Source organism: Oncorhynchus keta, chromosome 13 (assembly GCF_023373465.1).
Source record: "Oncorhynchus keta strain PuntledgeMale-10-30-2019 chromosome 13, Oket_V2, whole genome shotgun sequence".
Taxonomy (NCBI): domain Eukaryota; kingdom Metazoa; phylum Chordata; class Actinopteri; order Salmoniformes; family Salmonidae; genus Oncorhynchus; species Oncorhynchus keta.
In genome coordinates this window covers 26168678-26193227 of record NC_068433.1, presented here as the reverse complement: position 1 = coordinate 26193227, position 24550 = coordinate 26168678, and the positions used below count along the sequence as shown (strand labels likewise).

General features: G+C 43.6%; 1 protein-coding gene across 5 annotated transcripts in view; it reads left to right on the top strand.

The window, feature by feature from the left end:
* LOC118387534 (regulator of G-protein signaling 3-like) overlaps positions 1–24550 on the top strand; it is a 217559-nt gene that overhangs the window by 65047 nt on the left and 127962 nt on the right. For all 5 annotated transcript variants that reach the window (XM_052459849.1, XM_052459847.1, XM_052459846.1 and 2 more), the window contains 2 exons: positions 9174–9285; positions 23115–23158. In XM_052459849.1, the coding sequence (XP_052315809.1) occupies positions 9174–9285; positions 23115–23158 (156 nt within the window). The remainder of the gene's footprint in view (positions 1–9173; positions 9286–23114; positions 23159–24550) is intronic.

Here is a 24550-nt window from a genome sequence, read left to right as displayed (position 1 = left end):
ACTTTATTAAAGCAAATCTTAGAAGAACGCTACCAAAGTTTTATCAACACATTGCCTGCGCCATTCACGCATCAAAAACTCTCCACCGTTGCTACTCTCCATTCCAGGATGGCTACAAGGCCCTCCCCCACCCTGCCTTTGGCAAATCAGATCATGCCTCCATCTTGCTCCTCCCTTCCTATAGCTAGAAAGTCAAATAGGAATTACCTGTGGTAAGGACTGTTCAACACTGGTCTGACCAATCGGAATCCATGCTTTGTTCACTTGGACTGGTATACGTTCCGGGTTGCCTCTGACAATAACATTGACTTACAGTGGGGCAAAAAAGTATTTAGTCAGCCACCAATTGTGCATGGGTCCTCATAGGTACACTTCAACTATGACAGACAAAATTTGATTTTTTTCTCTCCAGAAAATCACATTGTAGGATGTTTAATGAGTTTATTTGCAAATTATGGTGGAAAATAAGCATTTGGTCAATAACAAAAGTTTATCTCAATACTTTGTTATATACCCTTTGTTGGCAATGACAGAGGTCAAACGTTTTCTGTAAGTCTTCACAAGGCTTTCACACACTGTTGTTGGAATTTTGGCCCATTCCTCCATGCAGATCTCCTCTCGAGCAGTGATGTTTTGGGGCTGTTGCTGGGAAACACAGACTTTCAACTCCCTCCAAAGATTTTCTATGGGGTTGAGATCTGGAGACAGGCTAGGCCACTCCAGGACCTTGAAATGCTTCTTACGAAGCCACTCCTTCGTTGCCCGGCGATGTGTTTGGGATCATTGTCATTCTGAAAGACCCAGCCATGTTTCATCTTCAATGCCCTTGCTGATGGAAGGGGGTTTTCACTCAAAATGTCACGATACATGGCCCCATTCATTCTTTCCTTTACACAGATCAGTCATCCTGGTCCCTTTGCAGAAAAACAGCCCCAAAGCATGATGTTTCCACCCCATGCTTCACAGTAGGTATGGTGTTCTTTGGATGCAACTCAGCATTCTTTGTCCTCAAACATGACAAGTTGAGTTTTTACCAAAAAGTTATATTTTGGTTTCATCTGACCATATGACATTCTCCCAATCTTCTTCTGGATCATCCAAATGCTCTCTAGCAAACTTCAGATGGGCCTGGACATGTACTGGCTTAAGCAGGGGGACACGTCTGGCACTGCAGGATTTGAGACCCTGACGGCGTAGTGTGTTACTGATGGTAGGCTTTGTTACTTTGGTCCCAGCTCTCTGCAGGTCATTCACTAGGTCCCCCCGTGTGGTTCTGGGATTTTTGCTCACCGTTCTTGTGATCATTTTGACCCCACAGGGTGAGATCTTGCGTGGAGCCCCAGATCGAGGGAGATTATCAGTGGTCTTGTATGTCTTCCATTTCCTAATAATTGCTCCCACAGTTGATTTCTTCAAACCAAGCTGCTTACCTATTGCAGATTCAGTCTTCCCAGCCTGGTGCAGGTCTACAATTTTGTTTCTGGTGTCCTTTGACAGCTCTTTGGTCTTGGCCATAGTGGAGTTTGGAGTGTAACTGTTTAAGGTTGTGGACAGGTGTCTTTTATACTGATAACAAGTTCAAACATGTGCCATTAATACAGGTAACGAGTGGAGGACAGAGGAGCCTCTTAAAGAAGAAGTTATAGGTCTGTGAGAGCCAGACATCTTGCTTGTTTGTAGGTGACCAAATACTTATTTTCCACCATCATTTGCAAATAAATTCATTAAAAATACTACAATGTGATTTTCTGGATTTTTTTTCTCATTTTGTCTGTCATTGTTGAAGTGTACCTATGATGAAAATTACAGGCCTCTCTCATCTTTTTAAGTCGGAGAACTTGCACAATTGGTGGCTGACTAAATACTTTTTTGCCCCACTGTATACACTGACACGGTGAGTGAGTTTATCAGGAAGTGTATAGGGGATGTTGTTCCCACTGTGATGATTAAAACCTATCCAAACCCAAAACTGTGAATAGATGGCAGCATTCGTGAACCACTGTATTTATCCACAGCAAGGTGACTGGGAATATGGTTTAGTACAAAAAGTCCAGTTATGCCATTCGTTTGGCAAAATGTCAGTACAGAGAAAAAGTGGAGTGCCAATTCAACGGCTCAGACACGAGGCGTATGTGGCAGGGACGCCAGAGAATCACAGATTATAAAAGGAAAACCAGCCATGTTGCGGACACTGACGTCTTGCTCCCGGACAAGCTAATCACTTTATTCGCCATCTTTGTGGAAAACACGATGCCGCCGACGTGGGCCACCGCCACTCCCGTGGACTGTGAGATCTCATTCTTTGTGGCCAACGTGAGTAAGACATTTAAGCGTGTTAACCCTGGCAAGGCTGCCGACCCAGACGATGTGTTTATGGACATATTCAATCTCTCCCTATCCCAATCTGTTGTCCCCACTTGCTTCAAGATGTCCACCATTGTTTCTGTGCCCAAGAAAGTGAAGGTATTACTATCACTGTGTAGCACTTACTTCTGTCATCATGACGTGCTTTGAGAGGCTAGTTAAGGATCAAATCACCTCCAATTTAACCAACACTCCAGACCCACTGCAATTTGAATACCACCCCAATAGATCCAGGGATGATGAAATCGCCATCGCACTGCACACTGCCTTTCCCATCTGGACAAGAGGAATATTTACGTAAGAATAGTGTTCATTGACTACAGCTCAGCCTTCAACACCATAGTACCCTCCAAGCTCATCACTAACCTCAGGGCCCTGGGTCTGAATCCTGCCCTGTGCAAATGGATCTTGGACTTCCTGATGGTCTGCCCCCAGGTGGTGAAGGTAGGCAACAACACCTCCACGATGCTGATACTTAAAACAGGGGCCCCACAAGGAAGCGTGCTCAGCCTCATCCTGTACTCCCTGTTCAGCCATTACTGCGTGGCCACACACGTCTCCAACTCAATCGTCAAGTTTTCAAACCATGCAACAGTGGTAGGCCTGATTACCAACGACGATGAGACAGCCTACAAGGAGGAGGTGAGGGCCCTTGTGGAGTGGTGCCAGGAAAATAACCTATTTTTCAATGACAACAAAACAAAGTAACTGATCGTGGACTTCAAGCGACAGCAGAGAGAGCACGCCCCCATCCACATCGACGTGGCTGCAGCAGAGAAGGTGAAAAAAGCTTAACGACATCACGCTACCACGTCCCCCTAGGGGTACCACACCCCCCGCTCAACTGAAACAGTGGCGCACAGAATGCAAAAATATTCTTAGAAATATTTAACCTCCACACATTAACAAGTCCAATAGCTCAAATGAAAGATAAACACCTTGTTCATCTAGCCAGCGTGTCAGATTTCTAAAATGTTTTACGGCGAAAACATAGCACATATTTATGTCAAACCACCACCAAAGACACAGCCAATATACAGCCATTTTGTCTAACAATAGATGCAATCACAAACGCAGGATTAAAAGAAAAATAATTCACTAACCTTTTGAAAATCTTCATCAGATGATAGTAATAGGACATGTTACACAGTACATTTATGTTTTTTTCAATAATATGCAATTTTATCCATAACTCACTGTTTACATTGACGCAATGTTCAGAAATGTCCGGAGAAATTATATATAACTCCACCAGATAACGCCAGATAACAGCAATACACATCATAAACTTTGACTAAATATACATGTTCTACATATAGTTAGAAAGATACACTGCTTCTTAATGCAATCGCTGTGTCACATTTCTTTTTAACGTTACAGAAATCGTTCATTTTTCAATAATCTGAGACGGCGCTCAGACATAAGCAATATTTCTCTGCTATGTTGGAGTCAACGGACACACACAATGACAACATAAATATTCCCTTACCTTTGATGGTCTTCGATCATAATGTAGTGGAAGAAGTCATACTTACCCAAAACATTGTTTGGTTTCAAGCCGTGTGTCTTTGTATTAGCATATGCTGCAAATTCCAGCTGAAATACTACAAAAAATTACTTCTGGTCACGAACAGTTGCGCATCAAAACTTCGAAATTACATATTATATGTCGACTAAACTAGTCAAACTAAGTGCAGAATCAAGCTTTAGGATGTTTTAAACGTACAAAACGATTCTCAAGTCTACTAGACAACCGTGCTTCTTCTGAGGCAAGCTGGAACAAAGACAGATCTGTTCCCAACGCGCGCTCTTGCCCCCATGTGTTTTCTCGCGACGTCCACTCTTTCGCTTCGCAAAGGGTCAAAGTTCGCAGGATTTGCACAATTAAACGCTGTACTGAATGAGGACATCTAGTGGAAGACATAGAAAGTGTCTCCAGATCCATAGCTGGTTGGGAAGGGTGGGGGCGATGACGTCAAAGTTGGCCCAACTTTCCTGATGAGAGAAATAGTTTGGGAGACTGGCTGCCCTGTGAGTTCTGCTATACATACAGACATAATCTGAACGGTTTTAGAAGCTTTAGAGTGTTTCCTATTCAATTATTATTATTATATGCATATATTAGCAATTTTGGACAGATTTATTTTCAGTTTACTATGGGCACGCAATTCCTCCAAAGGGGGCAGTATTCTGCCTAGCCCTAACTGGTTTTAAGGTTCTTTGGCATATACATCACTGACAATCTGAATGGTCCACTAACGTAGACAGTGTGATGAAAAAGACACAACAGCGCCTCTTCAACCTAAGGAGCCTAAAGAAATCCAGCTTGGCCCCTAAGACCCTCACAAACTTTTACAGATGCACCATTGAGAGCAACCTGTCGGGCTGTATCACTGCCTGATACAGCAACTGCACCATCCACAACCATAGGGCTCTCCAGAGGTTGGTGCAGTCTGCCCATCGCATCACCGGGGGCAAACTGTCTGCCCTCCAAGGACAAGCACCCAGTGTCACAGGAAGACCAAGAAGATCATCAATGAACTCAGCCACCCAAGCCATGGCCTGTTCACACCCTGTTACCATTCAGAAGGCGAAGTCAGTACATGTGCATCAAAGCTGTTTCTATCTCAAGGCCGTTAGACTGTTAAACAGTCAACACTAGCCGGCCTCCGCCCAGTACCCTACCATGAACTTAGTCACTGTCACTAGCTGGCTACCACTCTGTTAAAAACCATCAAGCGCTATGATGAAACTGGCGCTCATGAGTACCACCACAGGAAAGGAAGACCCAGAGTTACCTGCAGAGGAGAAGTTCATTAGAGTTAACCTTTCTAGCGCAGGTGTTCCACTAGCGGAACCCCTCGACAACATTCCACTGAAATGGCAGTGAGCGAAATCCCAAAATATTTTTTTGAAATATGTAACTTTCACACATTAACAAGTCCAATACAGCAAATGAAAGATAAACATCTTGTTAATCCACCCATTGTGTCTGATTAAAAAAATGCTTTACAGCGAAAGCACAACTCATGTTAGGTCATAGCCAAGTCAAAAAAACACACAGCCATTTTTCCAGCCAAAGATAGGAGTCACAAAAAGCAGAAATATAGATCAAATTCATCACTAACCTTTGATGATCTTCATCAGATGACACTCATAGGACATCATGTTACACAATACATGTATGTTTTCTTCGATAATGTGCATATTTATATCCAAAAATCTCAGTTTACATTGGCGCGTTACGTGCAGTAATGTTTTGATTCCAAAACATCCAATGATTTTGCAGAAATACTCATAATAAACATTGATAAAAGATACAACTGTTATTCACAGATTCACATAATCTGCAAACGGCGCTCAGAGCCCAATCCCAGCCAGAGAAATATCTGACATTTTGGAGTCAACAGAAGTTAGAAATAACACTATAAATATTCACTTACCTCTGATGATCTTCATCAGAAGGCACTCCCTGGAATCCCAGTTCGACAATAAATGACTGATTTGTTCCATAAAGTTCTATAAAGTCCATCATTTATGTCCAAATAGCCACTTGTTGTTAGCGTGTTCAGCCCAGTAATCCATCTTCATGAGGAGCGAGCACTCCGTCCAGACAAAAACTTCAAAAAGTTCCGTCACAGGTTGTAGAAACAAGTCAAATGATGTATGGAATCAATCTTTAGGATGTTTTTAACATAAAACATCAATAAGCTTCCAACCGGAGAATTCCTATGTCTGAAGAAAAGCACTGGAAAAAGAGCTAACTCTGTCGGGAGCACACGTCATGAGCCTGAGACACTCTGCCAGACCACTGACTCCAACAGGTCTCATGAGGTTCTTTACAGTAAAATCCTCAAACCAGTTTCTAAAAACGGTTGACATCTAGTGGAAACCGTAGGAAGTGCAACTTGACTCCATAGACACTGTGTATTTGGTAGGCCAAGCTTTGAAAAACTACAAGCCTCAGATATCCCACTTCCTGGTTGGTTTTCTCAGGTCTTTCGACTGCCATATGAGTTCTGTTATATTCACAGACATCATTCAAACAGTTTTAGAAACTGCAGTGTTTTCTATCCAATACTACTAATAATATGCATATATTAGCATCTGGGACAGAGTAGGAGTCAGTTCACTCTGGGCACGCTATTCATCCAAAAGTGAAAATGTTGCCCCCTATCCCAAAAAGGTTAACTGCACCTCAGATTGCAGCCCAAATAAATGCTTCACAGAGTTCAAGTAAGAGACACATCTCAACATCAACAGTTCAGAGGAGGCTGCATGAATCAGGCTTTCATGATCAAATTTCTGCAAAGAAACCACTACTAAAGGAGACCAATAATAAGAAGAAACTTGCTTGGGCCAAGAAACACAAGCAATGAACATTAGACTGGTAAGAATCTGTCCAAATGTGATATTTTTTGATCCAACCACCGTGTCTTTGTGAGACGCAGAGTACGTGAACGGATGATGATTTTTGCATGTGTGTTTCCCACCTTGAAGAATGGAGGAGGAGGTGTGATGGTGTGGGGGTGCTATGCTGGTGACGCTGTCTGTGATTTATTTAGAATTCAAGGCATACTTAACCAGCATGGCTACCACAGTATTCTGCAGTGATACGCCATCCCATCTGGTTTGTGCTTATTGGGACGGTCATTTGTTTTTCAACAGGACAATGACCCAACACACCTCCAGGCTGTGTAAGGGCTATTTGACCAAGAAAGAGAGTGATGGAGTGCTGCATCAGATTACCTGTTCTCCACAATCACCCAACCTCAACCAAATTGAGATGGTTTGGGATGAGTTGGACCGCAGAGTGAAGGAAATCCAGCCAACAGGTGCTCAGCATGTGGGAACTCCTTCAAGACTCTTGGAAAAGCATTCTCCATGAAGCTGGCTGAGAGAATTCCAAGAGTGTGCAAAGCTGTCATCAAGGCAAAGGGTGGCTACTTTGAGGAATCTCAAATATAAAATATATTTTGATTTGTTCAACACTTTCTTTTTTTAAAATTTGTGGGCAGAACTGAAAAAGCATGTGCGAGCATGGAGGCCTACAATCCTGACTCAGTTACACCAGGAGGAATGGGCCAAAATGCACCCAAATTATTGTGGGAAGCTTGTGGAATGCTAACCGAAACATTTGACCCAAGTTAAATAATTTAAAGGCAGTGTTGCCAAATACTAATTGAGTGTTTGTAAACTTCTGTCTCATTGGGAATGTGATGAAAGAAAGAAAAGCTGAATTTAATCATTCTCTCTACTATTCTTCTGACATTTCACATTCTTAAAATAAAGTAGTGATCCTAACTGACCTAAGACAGGGAATTTTTACTCGGATTAACCTCTCTAGGGTATGTGCAACGCTAGCGTCCCACCTGGCCAACATCCAGTGAGATTGCAGAGTGCCAAATTCAAATACAGAAATACTCATTATAATAATTCAGAAAAGATACAACTATTTTACATAGGTTTAAAGATTAACTTCTTGTGAATCCAACCAAGGTGTCAGATTTAAAAAATGCTTTACGGCGAAAGCATACCTTACAATTATTTGAGAACATAGCCCAGCAGACAAATCATTACAAACAGTAACCAGCCAAGTAGAAGAGTTACACAAGTCAGAAATAGAGATACAATTAATCACTTACCTTTGATGATCTTCATATGGTTGCACTCAGATGACATTAATTTATTCAATAAACGTTCCTTTTGTTTGATAAAGTCTCTTTATATCCAAAAACCTCAGTTTTGTTCATGCGTTTTCTTCAGTAATCCACAGGCTCAGACGCAGTCACAACAGGCAGACAAAAAAATCCAAATAGTATCTGTAAAGTTTGTAGAAGCATTTCAAATGATGTTCATAATCAATCCTCACGTTGTTTGTAGCCTAAATAATCGATAATATTTCAATCGGACAATAACGTCGTCAATATAAAAGGTAAACAAGAAAGGCACTCTCAGTCGCGCGCATGAAAAAGTTCAGTGACACGGCAGGGTCCACTCATTCAGACTACTCTTACTCCCTAATTTTTTAGAATACAAGCCTGAAACAATTCCTAAAGACTGTTGACATCTAGTGGAAGGTATATGAGCTGCAATTTGAGTCATAAGTCAATGGATGCTGTAATGGCATTGAATAGAAAACTACAACAAACAAAACAATCCTACTTCCTGAATGGATTTTTCTCAGGTTCTCAGGTTATACTCACAGACAGTACTTTAACCGTTTTGGAAACTTTAGAGTGTTTTCTATCCAAATCTAGCAATTATATGCATATCCTATCTTCTGGGCCTGAGTGGAAGGCAGTTTAATTTGGGCATGCTTTTCTTCCAAAATTCCAAATGCTGTTCCCTACCCTAGAGAAGTTAAATGTCAGGAATTGTGAAAAACTGAGTTTAAATGTATTTGGCTAAGGTGTATGTAAACTTCCGACTTCAACTGTATATACACTCCAGACTCCAACATTACTCACCCTAATTGTTAGATGTTTCTGCACTGTTGGAGCTAGGAACTCAAGCATTATCTACACCTGCAATAACATCTGCTAAATATGTGTATGCAACCAATATAATTTGATTTGATAAGCAAGCATGTTTGTGTTTGTTAGTTTGTGTGTGCTTATGAATGAATATGTGTTTGGCAAAAGAGCATCTAGTGTGTTGTGGGTCAATGTCAACTTTTTTTGCAATATACGGTATGCATAGTGCTGTTATGTCGAGATTTAGCGATATGAGATTCTCAGCCAATCTCTCTCTCTCTCTCTCTCTCTCTCTCTCTCTCTCTCTCTCTCTCTCTCTCTCTCTCTTTCTAGGTGACTTTGTTCATCTATACAGACCTGATGTTGGTGACCAGAGAGGATGAACCAGGGAGATGTAACGTCCTACAGAACCCTCTATTTCTCAGACAACTACGGCTACAGGACGGTCAGTGTTTCAACCCTTAAACAGAAACCTTAGTGCTGGCCCTGGTGCTATTAGACAACACCCCAACATGAACCCCTTTAACCCCCCTGTCTCTAAGACAGCTTTGACGGTCGGTGCATAAACCCCATAGGCCTAACCTTGACCTTGTTGACCTGACCGATCATAGACTTGACAGTTACCCTCAAACCCTCAACCTCAGACAATGCTGAGACTACAGGATGGATTTCCTAAAAACAGTTGAGACGAGAAGGAGGTACTAGTTGCTGACCCTTGACGTGGACCTTACTCTAAATCTGACCCTTAGCATCTGCCATGTGTTGGCCAGCAACAGTGAATTACAAGATAATCTCCCTGTAAAATAGAGCACAAATAGAGATCAAATTAATGACTAACCTTTGATGATCTTCATCAGATGACACTCATAGGACTTCATGTTACACAATACATGTATGTTTTGTTCGATAAAGTGCATATTTTTTATACAAAAATCAAATTTTACATTGGCGTGTTATGTTCAGTAGTTCCAAAACATGCAGTGAGTTTGCAGAGAGCCACATCAATTTACAGAAATACACATTATAAATGTTGATGAAAATACAAGTGTTATGCATGGAATTTTAGATAAACTTCTCCTTAATGCTACCGCGGTGTCAGATTTTTTTTTTTACTTTACGGAAAAAGCATACCATGCAATAATCTGAGTACGGAGCTCAGAGCCCAAACAAGCCAAAAATAAATATCCGCCATAGTCTGAAATAGCATTATAAATATTCACTTACCTTTGATGATCTTCATCAGAATGCACTCCCAGGAATCCCAGTTCCACAATAAATATTTGATTTGTTCGATAAAGTTAATCATTTATGTCCATATACCATAAATCGTATCGAGCGTGCAACTTCCAGCCTAAAGGTCGGGCGAAAATTCAAAAAAGTTATATTACTGGTCGTAGAAACATATCAAACGATGTATAGAATCAATCGTTAGGATGATTTTATCCTAAATGTTCAATAATGTTCCAACAGGAGAATTCCATTGTCTGACTAAGCTCGTGGCTGCTGGCAGACCTCTGACTCATTCCCCTCTCATTCAGCCCCCCTTCATAGTAGAAGCATCAAACAACTTTCTAAAGATGGTTTACATCTAGTGGAAGCCTTAGGAAGATCAACATAACCAATATCTCACTGTATCTTCAATAAGGGCTGAGTTGAAAAACTACAAACCTGAGATTACCCACTTCCTGTTTAGATTTTTTCTCAGGTTTTTGCCTGCCATATGAGTAATGTTATACTCACAGACATCATTCGAACAGTTTTAGAAATGTCAGAGTGTTTTCTATCCGATACTACTAATAATATGCATATATTAGCATCGGGGACTGAGTAGGAGGCAGTTTACTCTGGGCATGCTATTCATCCAAAAGTGAAAATGCTGCCCCCTATCCCAATGAAGATAAACAATGGTTATCATTAATCTTCAGGTTGTAATTTGTCTAAATAATCGATAATATTTGAACCGAACAATAGAGTATTCAATAGAAAGGAAAAACAACGAAGGGCATGCACTCGGTCACACGTGCAAACCAGCACTGCGTGATTCTACAGTCCACTGACAGAAAGGTCTCATTATTCTTTATTTTTCAGAAAACAAGCTTGAAACCATGTCTAAAGACTGTTGACATGTAATGGAAGCCATAGGAACTGCAATCTGGGTCCTAAGCCATTAGATACTCTATAGGCATTCATTTGAAACCTACCCACATCTAAAAAAATCCCACTTCCTGGATAGATTTTCCTCAGGTTTTTGCCTGCCATATCAGTTATGGAAACTTTAGAGTGATTTCTATCCAAATCTACCAATTACATGCATTATCCTAGCTACTGGGCCTGAGTAACAGGCAGTTTATTTTGGGCACGCTTCTCATCCAGATGTCGAAATACTGACCCCAAGTCATCAGAAGATAATCTACATTAGCTAAAAATGATTAAAGTAGTTGGCAATATCAGTGGGTTTTGTGATTAATGCGCCATCTGATTCAATGAATGATGGAGCGGAGTTTGCCTTTTTGCCTAAAATGTTCTTTAAGGTGCCCCACATTCTTTATACCATTTATCATTGTTTAATAGTGTAGTTTCTTCTTCTTTCTACTCAGTTTAGTCATATTATTTCTCAATTTGCAGTACTTTTGCCAATTGGTTGTACAGCCAACCTATTTGCCATTTATTTTCCTAATCCCTTTCAACCATACAGTTTTTCAATTCTTAATCAATCCACAGGGATTTAACAGTTTTTAAGGTAATTTTCTTAATGGGTTTGTGCTTATTAGTAAGTGGAATAAGCAATTTAATAAATGTGTCAAGTGCAGCATCTGGTTGCTCCTCATTATACACCACGGACCAACACATATTCTTTACATCAACAACATAGGAATCGTTACAAAACTTATTGTACGACCTCATATAAACTATATTAGGCCCAACCTTTGGAACTTTGGTTTCCCTAGATATGGCAACTATATTGTGATCACTACATCCAATGGATTTGTGTACTGCTCTCAAAACAAATGTCTGCAGCATTAGTAAATATGTGCCTAATACATATGGATGATTTCATGATAACCTGATCCAGGTTGCAGGCACTAGTTACAGTTTGAAGCTTTCTCTTGAGTGGGCAGCCTGTTGAAAGACAGTTAATATTTAAATCACCCAGAAAATATTCCTCTCTGTTGATATCACATACATTATTAAGCATTTCACACGTTATCCAGATACTGATTGTTAGCACTTGGTGGTCTATAGGAGATTCCCACCAGAATGGGCTTTATGTGAGGCAGATGAACCTGTAGCCATATTACTTCAACAGTGTTTGACATGAAATCCTCTCTAAGCTTTACAGGAATGTGGTTATGAATATAAACAGCAACACCTCCACCATTGGCATTTCTGTCTTTTCTGTAGATCTTATAACCAAATTAACAGCCATTAAAATAAAGTTATCTTTCCTTCTCTTTCTTGTGATGTAAGTTTCAAGACGGTGTGTTAAATACCCCAAAAAGCATTCTTATAGATTCAACGGACATACAATGTATTTCATTCAGCCCATTCAGCCATTACCGGACCGGGTGTGTTTGACAGGTCATTACAAAACTGTCTGTGGTTGGTACGTTAATGCAAAAAAAATGACAGACACCAGCAAGAGTACGAAAGAGTCTCAAGATTAAAATGAAAGCAATCAATCCAGCGATATTTAAGAAACAAGTGGATTTTGCATCCCTCAAACATAGGAAATAGATGGCTGGAAAAGACAGATCCTCAAGTGGGCAGGGCATCCCTCAAACACAGGAAATAGATGGCTGGAAAAGACAGATCCTCAAGTGGGCAGGGCATCCCTCAAACACAGGAAATAGATGGCTGGAAAAGACAGATCCTCAGGTGGGCAGGGCATCCCTCAAACACAGGAAATAGATGGCTGGAAAAGACAGATCCTCAGGTGGGCAGGGCATCCCTCAAACACAGGAAATAGATGGCTGGAAAAGACAGATCCTCAGGTGGGCGGGGCACCCCTCAAACACAGGAAATAGATGGCTGGAAAAGACCGATCCTCAGGTGGGCAGGGCATCCCTCAAACACAGGAAATAGATGGCTGGAAAAGACCGATCCTCAGGTGGGCGGGGCATGCATGCTGCTACTTACACATCTACTGATTCCATGGTTTCATTTCAAGCAGGACATACTGTAGGAAACATACAATATTTCCCTAATGTATATACCGTCATGTAAATAAATAAATGCCATGTTATTTTTATGGCCCCGTAGTAGTGATTCTTCCAGTGGGATATTTAGGCTGAATGTGAACCAAACCCTGGTCGTCTGTCTTTCTGGTTCTCAGCTATATAAACACTCCACTCAGTTGGCACCTTGCAAAAAAGACAGTATTTTGGCCCACAGTATAACAAAGCACTGTAGGTCAAATAAATGCATCTTACTGTCAATGCATGTGTTCATAATGTAGAGAGGAGATGGAGAGGGTTCTGACTCAGAGTAGAGAGCTGGGGTTACAGTAGGCCAGAGTCGACTGGATGCTCGTAAGATCCTTTCAGTGTGAAGAGGCTGTGTGTGAGTGTGTGTGTGTGTGTGTGTGTGTGTGTGTGTGTGTGTGTGTGTGTGTGTGTGTGTGTGTGTGTGTGTGTGTGTGTGTGTGTGTGTGTGTGTGTGTGTGTGTGTGTGTGTGTGTGTGTGTGTGTGTGTGTGTGCGCATTCACGAGAAAGTGAGATCTGTTGATATACTGTACATAAGGATCAGGTGGCAGAGAGTCCAGTCATACTGATCAGCTGTGGTTGGACAGTGTGGAGCCCAAACCGAGTCACAATATCCTGGGGTGTCTGTCCTGTCCCGCCCCATCCCTGCAACTACATACTGTATGTCTGTGATGCACTTGAGAGCACCCTTATCTCTCGCTTTTTATGTCTCACTCTCACTCTCCCCCACCCTCTCTTTCATTATCTCTCTCTCTTTCTCTCTTCTCTCTTATTCCCCAATTATGCCTGTTCTATCTCACCATCCATGCCTGAGGGGGCATCTGTCATTAAATATGGTACCTTATAAAACTCGCCTCCCTCCCCTTTTCTACTTGTTTCTTTCTGTCTCTCTGTCCCTCCCCCTCTCTCTCTTTCACTTTTTACTTTGACATATTCCCTCTGAAATGACAGCTCAACTAAAACGTTGTATAATTGTCTCTAGGACAACGCCCCGTTAAAGCGCCGATGTGACCGCCTTCTTTGACATATGAAGTGAGCTACTGGTCAGGCTAGGGAGAGGTTAGCTATTGTTATGTGTTTAACCCAACAGATGACAGGGCATTACATTACGTTGCATTACATTAGCTCATGTTCTGGCCCCTGAGACACAACACACAGGAGGGGAGTGTAGGAGGTCTATCCTCCCCATGGACAGTGCTCTCAGCTGAGTCACACTCTGCATGGTTTCCCCCAGCACCCCTCCACCACAGTGGAATAGGAAGTCATCAGGGGACGGGAGGGATGTGTGTGTGTGTGGGAGGGGGGTGTACAAAGAGGGTGCATCTCCACCCGCCTATCATTGTTATTTTAGTACGGCAGGGCCTCTCAGGAAAGAGGCTCTGGGGACTGTGTTTGTTTCAACCAGGGTGGTGTGTGTGTGTGAGTAAGTGAGGTGGGGCAGAAGTGGGACAGGGGATTTCCTGTGACCCTGTCACCTACCATAGAGACAGGGGAGTGGAGCGTGGGAAAGACAGAGGGTGCAAAGAGAGAGCACCACAACAGACACACAAACTACACCCCCACACACACTGTTGTGTGTACCTGCAGAGCACAGTCACATCAAGCAAAACATTTGTAATTTGCGAAACATCACATGAAAAGTGCCTGTTATTAAAATACATTTTCTTATTTAGCATTTGAGAAGCATCTTATAAAGGCCGTATGAATTCTTCATAAAGCATGACAAGTTATCCTTTGTTATCCTTTGGTAAAGAATGATTAGAATAGTCCAACAGCATTAGTCCAACAGTATTAGTCCAACAGTATTCGTCCAACAGTATTAGTCCAACAGCATTAGTCCAACAGTATTAGTCCAACAGCATTAGTCCAACAGTATTAGTCCAACAGTATTAACAGGCTGTAATTGCTATAAAAGCTGTGATCTCCCTCCCCATGTGCAGTAGATGTCTTAATGTGACACAGGCGGATCTCCTGCAACTGTAAAATAAATGCAAGAGTGACCTCTGGTGTTGAGTTGGAATAATCATAAGCATTCTGATCTGGTTTTGACAACAATTTGAGATTGCAGTGAGGAGATGCAGTATTTTGCCTAACAATCTCACTCGGCTGCCCCCCGGGCTTAGCCCAGTGATACACAGGCTGTCCATGGAAGTCTGTGTTCAACGAGCAGTTTTCTCTTTCAAAATACTAGTTTGATGTACAGTGCAATGTCACAGAAACACGAATGCCTTCAAGGTGAAGCTCTAACATGAGTTGGGATGGTAGGAGGGAGTTTTATTATCTTATTTGACTGAGAATGTTCATTAGTCAGTAAATATAGTGCTGAAACTGGGATACTGACGTTAACATAAGATCAGAAATATTCTTTTTGTTTAATATCCTGACAAGTCTGCAGACCAAGATGAATGTAAAATCAATAACCAATTACGATTACACCTTAATTGCTGTGTTTGTCATAGTCAGTCAGGTTCTTTGTACAGTCGACTTTTCGTGTCATAAATAAATTTAACAGTGGTATTATTTATGGTTGACCAATATGCTAATTAATGCAATAATTAGTGAAGTAACAGTATTGTACAAGTATACTAATATCTGATATTGTACAAGTATACTAATCTCTGATATTGCACATATTATTGTAGGTGAGTATACAGCAACCCTTGGGGACGAACATGACCTCAGTGGTGTGAAGGGTAGAGTGTGTGAACCTTCTCCCCAGTGTTCCTCAGGGATACAACTGCACAACATAATCCGTATTAGTTCACTATATCTCTGTCTGGATCTCCCCTAGCAAATGACAATATAATAGTGTCTGCTACAGCTAGTGTTATACCTTGCTCTTATTTCTCTGACCTTGACATAGGCAGGTACACACACACACACACACACACACACACACACACACACACACACACACACACACACACACACACACACACACACACACACACACACACACACACACACACACACACACACACACACACACACACACACACACACACACACACAACTGCACCGTGTGTGCGTGTTTCTCCTTGTTGGACAGTAGGGTTGAATGGCGGGAACCCAGTTATCGAGATTTACTGCCAAAACCATATATTACAATAAATTATTTATATGAACAAGATGTGAAATGGAACTGCTAAATTATGTGATGTCTAAATCTGCATTCTCTACGGCCTTCTCTCTGGTCACTGTATGATCAACGCTCAAAACCGACAGCCCATCTCAGTATGTACACCTATTATCTCATCATTTATTGTGACAGTTACACGTACATTTGCTGCAGCATAGCCTGTGCTACAGTAATATAAAGACCGAATGTACACATCTCCATCTGGCTTTCTGGGGTCACATTATTTATTTATTGTGATGATATATATTATTTGTTTAAATTGCAGCTACAGAGTTTGAAACACTCCTATATCGTTGTTGTAAATCAGTGCATAAACAAGCACTCTCCCAGCAGTCTCTCCCTCTTCATCAATTCCATTCAAATTGCATCCAAAATAGATAATTCTGTTCAAGATGGATATATAGGCATATACTGTACAGTGGTTTCGGAAAGTATTCAGACCCCTTGACTTTTTGCACATTTTGTTACATTATAGCCTTATTCTAAAATTGATTAAATTGTTTTTTTCTTCATCAATATACACACAATACCCCATAATGACAATGCAAAAACAGGCTTTTATACATTTTTGCAAATGTATTAAAAATCAAAAACGGAAATATCACATTTACATAAGTATTCAGACCCTTTACTCAGTACATTGTTGAAGCACCTTTGGCAGTGATTGCAGCCTTAACATTTTGGGGGTATGACGCTACAGGCTTGACACACCTGTATTTGGCGAGTTTCTCACATTCTTCTCAGCAGATCCTCTCAAGATCTGCGAGGATGGATGGGGAGCGTCACTGCACAGCTATTTTCAGGTCTCCCCAGAGATGTTAAATTGGGTTCACGTCCGGTTTCTGGCTGGGCCACTCAAGGACATTCAGAGACTTGTCCCGAAGCCACTCCTGCGTTGTCCTGGCTGTGTGCTTAGGGCCGTTGTCCTGTTGGAAGGTGAACCTTCTCCCCAGTCTGAGGTTCTGAGTACAGTGGAGCAGGTTTTCATCAATGATCTCTCTGTAATTTGCTCCGATCATCTTTCCCTCGATTCCGACTAGCCTCCCAGTAGACTCCAATCAAGTTGTAGAAATATCTCAAGGGTGATCAATAAATGTCTTTAATGTAGGGCTCATAAAATGTATTTAATCAGGCTCAGGAATCAGGTTAGAATTTTTTATCAAAGCTCTAATCAAATCCAGACATAAACCTATTTAAATGCATTATAACGATTAGAATGATATTTCCGGTATTGGCGGGAAATATTTGGTTTACCCGGGAGAAAAGTGATTTATTTTCTGGATGGAACATTTGTACAATTCCAGGAAGATATTAAACCTTAGTTAACAGACAGTGGTCTCACTGTGGTAGACAGTGGAGACAGGTTGACAGCCTGGAGTTAGAGAGGACCAGACACTATGGCAGGTGGGCCCATCACACACCATCACAGCTTGTCTCATTCCATTAAGGAAGAGACAAGGACTGGGACACACACACACACACACACACACAGTTTGTTTGTATATGTGTGATGGGTGGGAGAGATGTAATGTCGATAACTATCAAGGCTTAGAGATCTTTATCACACCCTCTTGGCCGCCATATCTCTTCTCCTCAGCAGATGGCGTGATTGAGGAAATGGATGGATGGAGGGAGGGAATGGATTTCTCCTGTCTTTCCTTGGCAAAAGTTAATCACAAACCTCAGCCTGGAGCAAAGCTCTTTTTCAGTTTAATTTTAAGGTTACTCGAATCCCTGGCTGTGACCCCAGTCTCCGAGGGTGTCTCGGGAGAGTGGGATATGCAAAAATCACATTTCCATTTCACAACACACACTGTACTTACAGTGAAAATGGACAGATATAAGCACACCCTAGTTAACCTTTGATACATATACAGTTGAAGTCTGAAGTTTACATACACTTAGGCTGGAGTCATTAAAATGATTTTTTCAACCACTCCACAAATGTCTTATTAAAACAAACTATAGTTTTGGCAAGTCAGTTAGGACATCTACTTTGTGCATGACACACGTTATTTTTCCAACTATTGTTCATAATTCCAGTGGGTCAGACACTAAGTTGACCGTGCCTTTAAACAGCTTGGAAAATTTCAGAAAATGTTGTCATGGCTTTAGAAGCTTCTGATAGGCTAATTGACATAATTTGAGTCAATTGGAGTTGTACCTGTGAATGTATTTCAAGGCCTACCTTCTTGACATCATGGGAAAATCAAAAGAAATCAGCCAAGACCTCAGAAAAAAATTGTAGACCTCCACAATTCTGGTTCATCCTTGGGAGCAATTTCCAAACGCCTGAAGGTACCACGTTCATCTGTACAAACAATAGTATGCAAGTATAAACATCATGGGACCACGCAGCTGTCATACCTCTCAGGAAGGAGACGTGTTCTGTGTCCTAGAGATGAACGTACTTTGTTGCGAAATGTGCAAATCAATCCCAGAACAACAGCAAAGGACCTTGTGAAGATGCTGGATGAAACAGGTACAAAAGTATCCATATCCACAGTAAAAATGAGTCCGATATCACCATAACCTGAAAGGACACTCAGCAAGGAGGAAGTCCAAAACCGCCAGAAAAAAGACAGACTATGGTTTGCAACTGCACATGGGGACAAAGATTGTACTTTTGGAGAAATTTCCTCTGGTCTGATGAAACAAAAATCAAACTGTTTGGCCATAATGACCATCATAATGTTTGGAGGGAAAAGGGGGAGGCTTGCAAGCCAAAGAACACCATCCCAACCGTGAAGCACGGGGGTGGCAGAATCATGTTGTGGGGGTGCTTTGCTGCACGAGGGACTGGTGTACTTCACAAAATAGATGGCATCATGAGGACAGGAAATTATGTGGATATATTGAAGCCATCAGTCAGGAAGTTAAAGCTTGGTTGCAATTGGCTCTTCCAAATGGACAATGACCCCAAGCATACTTCCAAAGTTGTGGCAAAATGGCTTAAGGACAACAAAGTTAAGGTATTGGAGTGGCTATCACAAAGCCCTGACCTCAGTCCTATAGAACATTTGTGGGCAGAACTTAAAAAGCGTGTGAGGGCAAGGAGGCCTACAAACCTGATTCAGTTACACCAGCTCTGTCAGGAGGAATGGGCCAAAAGTCACCCAACTTATTGTGGGATGCGTGTGGAAGGCTACCCGTGTCACGATCGGCGTATTGAGGAGAACAAAGCACAGCGTGGTGTGAATACATGATTTAATGAAAGACGAAAAAAACACGAAGTACACTAAAACTAACAAACTAAATAACAAGACGAGCGTGATCGCTAAAGAAACTCTGTGCTAACATGCAACATCACATAGACAATAACCCACAAACCACAATACAAAACAGGCTACCTAAATATGGTTCCCAATCAGAGACAACGACAAACACCTGCCACTGATTGAGAACCATATCAGGCCAAAACACATAGAAATAGACAAACTCGACATACAACATAGAATGCCCACTCATATCACACCCTGACCAAACAAAACATAGAAACAAACAATGCAAATAATGGTCAGAGTGTGACAGTACCCCCCCCCTAAGGTGCGGACTCCGGCCGCAAAACCTAAACCTATAGGGGAGGGTCTGGGTGGACATCTGGCCGCGGTTGCGGCTCTGGCGCGGGACGTGGACCCCACTCCACCAAAGTCATTGCACTCTTCAATAGCCTCTTTAGAGTGACGACCCTCGCCTCCAACCTAGAGTCGAAGACCCTAATTAAAGGCCCCACTGGACTGAGGAGCGCCTTTGGACTGAGGGGCAGCTCCGGACTGAGGGGCAGCCCCGGACTGAGGGGCAGGTCCAGACTAAGGGGCAGCTCCGGACTGATTGACAGCTCTGGCAGCTCCTGGCTGGCGGACGGCTCTGGCAGCTCCTGGCTGGTTGACGGCTCTGGCAGCTCCTGGCTGGTTGACGGCTCTGGCAGCTCCTGGCTGGCTGACGGCTCTGGCAGCTCCTGGCTGGTTGACGGCTCTGGCAGCTCCTGGCTGGTTGACGGCTCTGGCAGCTCCTGGCTGGTTGACGGCTCTGGCAGCTCCTGGCTGGTTGACGGCTCTGGCAGCTCCTGGCTGGCTGACGGCTCTGGCAGCTCCTGGCTGGTTGACGGCTCTGGCAGCTCCTGGCTGGATGACGGCTCTGGCAGCTCCTGGCTGGCTGACGGCTCTGGCAGCTCCTGGCTGGTTGACGGCTCTGGCAGCTCCTGGCTGGATGACGGCTCTGGCAGCTCCTGGCTGGCTGACGGCTCTGGCAGCTCCTGGCTGGATGACGGCTCTGGCAGCTCCTGGCTGGCTGACGGCTCTGGCAGCTCCTGGCTGGCTGACGGCTCTGGCAGCTCCTGGCTGGCTGACGGCTCTGGCAGCTCCTGGCTGGCTGACGGCTCTGGCAGCTCCTGGCTGGCTGATGGCTCTGGCAGCTCCTGGCTGACTGGCGGCTCTGGCAGCTCCTGGCTGACTGGCGGCTCTGGCAGCTCCTGGCTGACTGGCGGCTCTGGCGGTTCCTGGCTGACTGGCGGCTCTGGCGACTCCTGGCTGACTGATGGCTCTGGCAGACTGGCGGTTCTGACAGCTCAGGACAGACTGGTGGCTTTAACAGCTCAGGACAGACGGGAGACTCTGGCGGCTCAGGACAGACGGGAGACTCTGGCGGCTCAGGACAGACGGGAGACTCTGGCGGCTCAGGACAGACGGGAGACTCTGGCGGCTCAGGACAGACGGGAGACTCTGACGGCTAAGGACAGACAGGAGACTCTGGCAGCGCTGGGCAGGAGGAAGGTTCTGCCAGTGCTGGACAGGCGGGAGCACCTGTAGGGATGAGACGGAGAGACAGCCTGGTGCGGGGGGCTGCCACCGGAGGGCTGGTGCGTGGAGGTGGCACCGGATAGACCGGACCGTGAAGGCGCCCTGGAGATTTTGAGAGCAGGGCTGGCACCATCCGCCCTGGCTGGATCCTCACCCTAGCCCGGCAGATGCGGGGAGCTGGGATGTAACGCACCGGGCTAAGCACGCGTACTGGGGACACCGTGCGCTCCATCGCATAACACGGTGCCTGACCAGTACAACGCCCGCCACGGTAAGCACGGTTCAGAGAACTGTAACGCCGAGCTGTCACAGGACGTGCAGGGCTAGGGAGGCGCACAGGAGGCCTGGTGCGTGAGGCTGACACAGTCTTCACCAGACGGCTAGCACGCACCTCATGAAGAGTATGGAGAGCTGACCCAGGTGACATCAAATCCCCGACACGCTCCGTCGGGCGGATGTCGTGCCTCAGGCACCAACACAGCACCTCCCTCATAACTCTCTCCTCCAATCTCCCCATTAACTCCATCACTGTCTCTGCTTCGCTCACCTCCAATACCGCCCTGACCGGCTCTGGTTCCATCCTTGGCTCCTTACGGTAAGCAGGGGGAGTTGGCTCAGGTCTGACTCCTGACTCTGCCACACTCCCGCTGTGCCCCCCCAATACATTTTTGGGGCTGCCTCTCGGTCTTCCAGCCGCGCTGCCTCCTCATACCAGCGCCTCTCTGCTTTCGCTGCCTCCAGCTCTGCTTTGGTGTGGCGATATTCCCCTGGCTGTGCCCAGGGACCTTCGACATCCAGAATCTCCTCCCAAGTCCATGAGTCCTGCGTTCTTCGCTGCTGCTGCTGCTGGCCATTACCACATGGCTTGGTCCATTGTTGGTGGGTTATTCTGTCACGATCGTCGTATTGAGGAGACCAAAGCGCAGCTTGGTGTGAATGCATGATTTAATGAAAGACGGAAAAAAACGTGAAGTACACTAAAACAAACAAACTAACTAACTAACTAACTAACTAACTAACTAACTAACTAACTAACTAACTAACTAACTAACTAACTAACTAACTAACTAACTAACTAACTAACTAACTAACTAACTAACTAGACGAACGTGACCGCTAAAGAAACTCTGTGCTAACATGCAACATCACATAGACAATAACCCACGAACCACAATACATAACAGGCTACCTAAATATGGTTCCCAATCAGAGACAACGACAAACACCTGCCACTGATTGAGAACCATATCAGGCCAAAACACATAGAAATAGACAAACTAGACATACAACATAGAATGTCCACTCATATCAAACCCTGACCAAACAAAACATAGAATCAAACAACGCAAATAATGGTCAGAGTGTGACTACCCGAAACGTTTGACCCAAGTTAAACTTCTGACCCACTGGGAATGTGATGAAAGAAATAAAAGCTGAAATAAATAATTCTCTCTACTATTATTCTGACATTTCACATAAAGTGGTGATCCTAACTGACCTAAGACAGGGAATTTTTACTCAGATTAAATGTCAGGAACTGTGAAAAACGGCGTTTAAATGTATTTGGCTAAGGTGTATGTAAACTTCCGACTTCAACTGTACATAGGCACACTCACACCTGCCTGGTCACACGTAATACAATTCAGTATTAGACATCCATCATGTGTGAGGTCTTCGGCAGATGACGTGGAAACGTAAATGTAACATTGAACACTTTGATGAACGTCTAATTCTGACGTGGGACTGTGAGAGCTTGTTGAACAGCCGCACATGCATACACACACACATAAGTGACACCCTCCTCACACCTCCTCCTATCTGTCCCCTGGGTAGGACTAGGGCACTCATCACAGGAGGAGTCAACCCTGCTGTCAGATTGTCACCTCCAGTTGTCACCAGGGAGTGACATAGTGTGACATAGTGGACCAGGGTGGGGACAGTGGTGACAGGGTGACAGACATCTAGCTTGGCCTCAGATGATCCAAGCTATTGATCTGGACCTACAGTAGATACACAGCATGTCTTTCGTGACGGATGACTTCCAGGACATTGACCAGTGGTAGGCAGCCTTTCCATCAACGTCTGAATAATTGTTATTGGTAATATGTCATAACTTTTTTGTTCCTTCCACAGATCATGCTGAAGATCTGAGGATCTATCTCATCCACATGACTGAGGTAAGCAATGTGTGTGTGTGTGTGTGTCTCAGAGGGGCCATGCACTCCAGTGGAAATCACATTACAGGACAGACATAAGGATTGGCTCTGAGTTCTCATGAGAATGGACCCCTCTCTCTCTCTCTCTCTCTCTCTCTCTCTCTCTCGCTCCTGTTTATTCTCCCCCTCTTTCTCTCACACTGAGCATCCTTCCAAACCAAAGCACTTATGTCATTACTTTCAGACACGATACTGATCACAAACATAAAGAGTACTGACACTATACATTATGCCCACTAATGCAAAACTTGTCTCTCTCTCTCTCTCTCTCTCTCTCTCTCTCTCTCTCTCTCTCTCTCTCTCTCTCTCTCTCTCTCTCTCTCTCTCTCTCTCTCCAACTTTTCCATCTCCATCCATTTGTTTTGAAAGTTTTGAAAAATTGAACTCCTCCGTAGAACCTTGTTTTCTCTGTAGTGACCAACTGTGAATAATACATCTGGCATCATCACCCCATTGCCCCGTTCTCCTTTTAAATGTGCTCTGTAACCTAATTTACAAGCATATTAATCTATAACAGCTCACGGCTTTATGTAAAAACCGTCCAGACAAGGTAGCACTGTTTGGTATCTGCCCACTGGCAATGGTAAGAAGAAGGGGAAAAGCTCCAATATTCAGCCATGTCTAATTAAGATGGTTATAAATAGCAACTGTTACGCAAGTGAGGAGGGAGGAGCCGCCCATGGCTGGTGTGAGGAGTGAGAATGGTGCTTTTTGTAGACTGCAGTGTAGACACAGACAGACAGACCTTGTGGGTTAGGCCTTGTGATGGGATGTCTACTCCACCCTCTCCAGCCATTATCAAAGGAATTAAATGTGTGTGTGTCTGTGTGTCTGTGAATGTGTGTGTGAGCGCATGTGTATCTCAAACACGCACAAAGACAAAACAGCATCACAAAATACATAATTCATAAAGCCTCAGTATCCCGTCAAACCTAATCCTTCTGTCCATGCCTCTCCCTTAACAGCAGCTATGCAACAGGACACACACACACACACACACACACACACACACACACACACACACACACACACACACACACACACACACACACACACACACACACACACACACACACACACACACACACACACACACACACACACACACACACACACACACACACACACTTGTATATGTGCACATTCATCCATCATACCTAATTCAACTGTCATCACTTTCCTCTTGTTCATTTTCTGCCTGAAGGAACCAAGCATGCCAACTAAAACACTGCATGTACTTACAGGTCAAATCCAATTTATTTATATAGCCCTTCTTACATCAGCTGATATATCAAAGTGCTGTACAGAAACCCAGCCTAAAACCCCAAACAGCAAGCAATGCAGGTGTGGCTA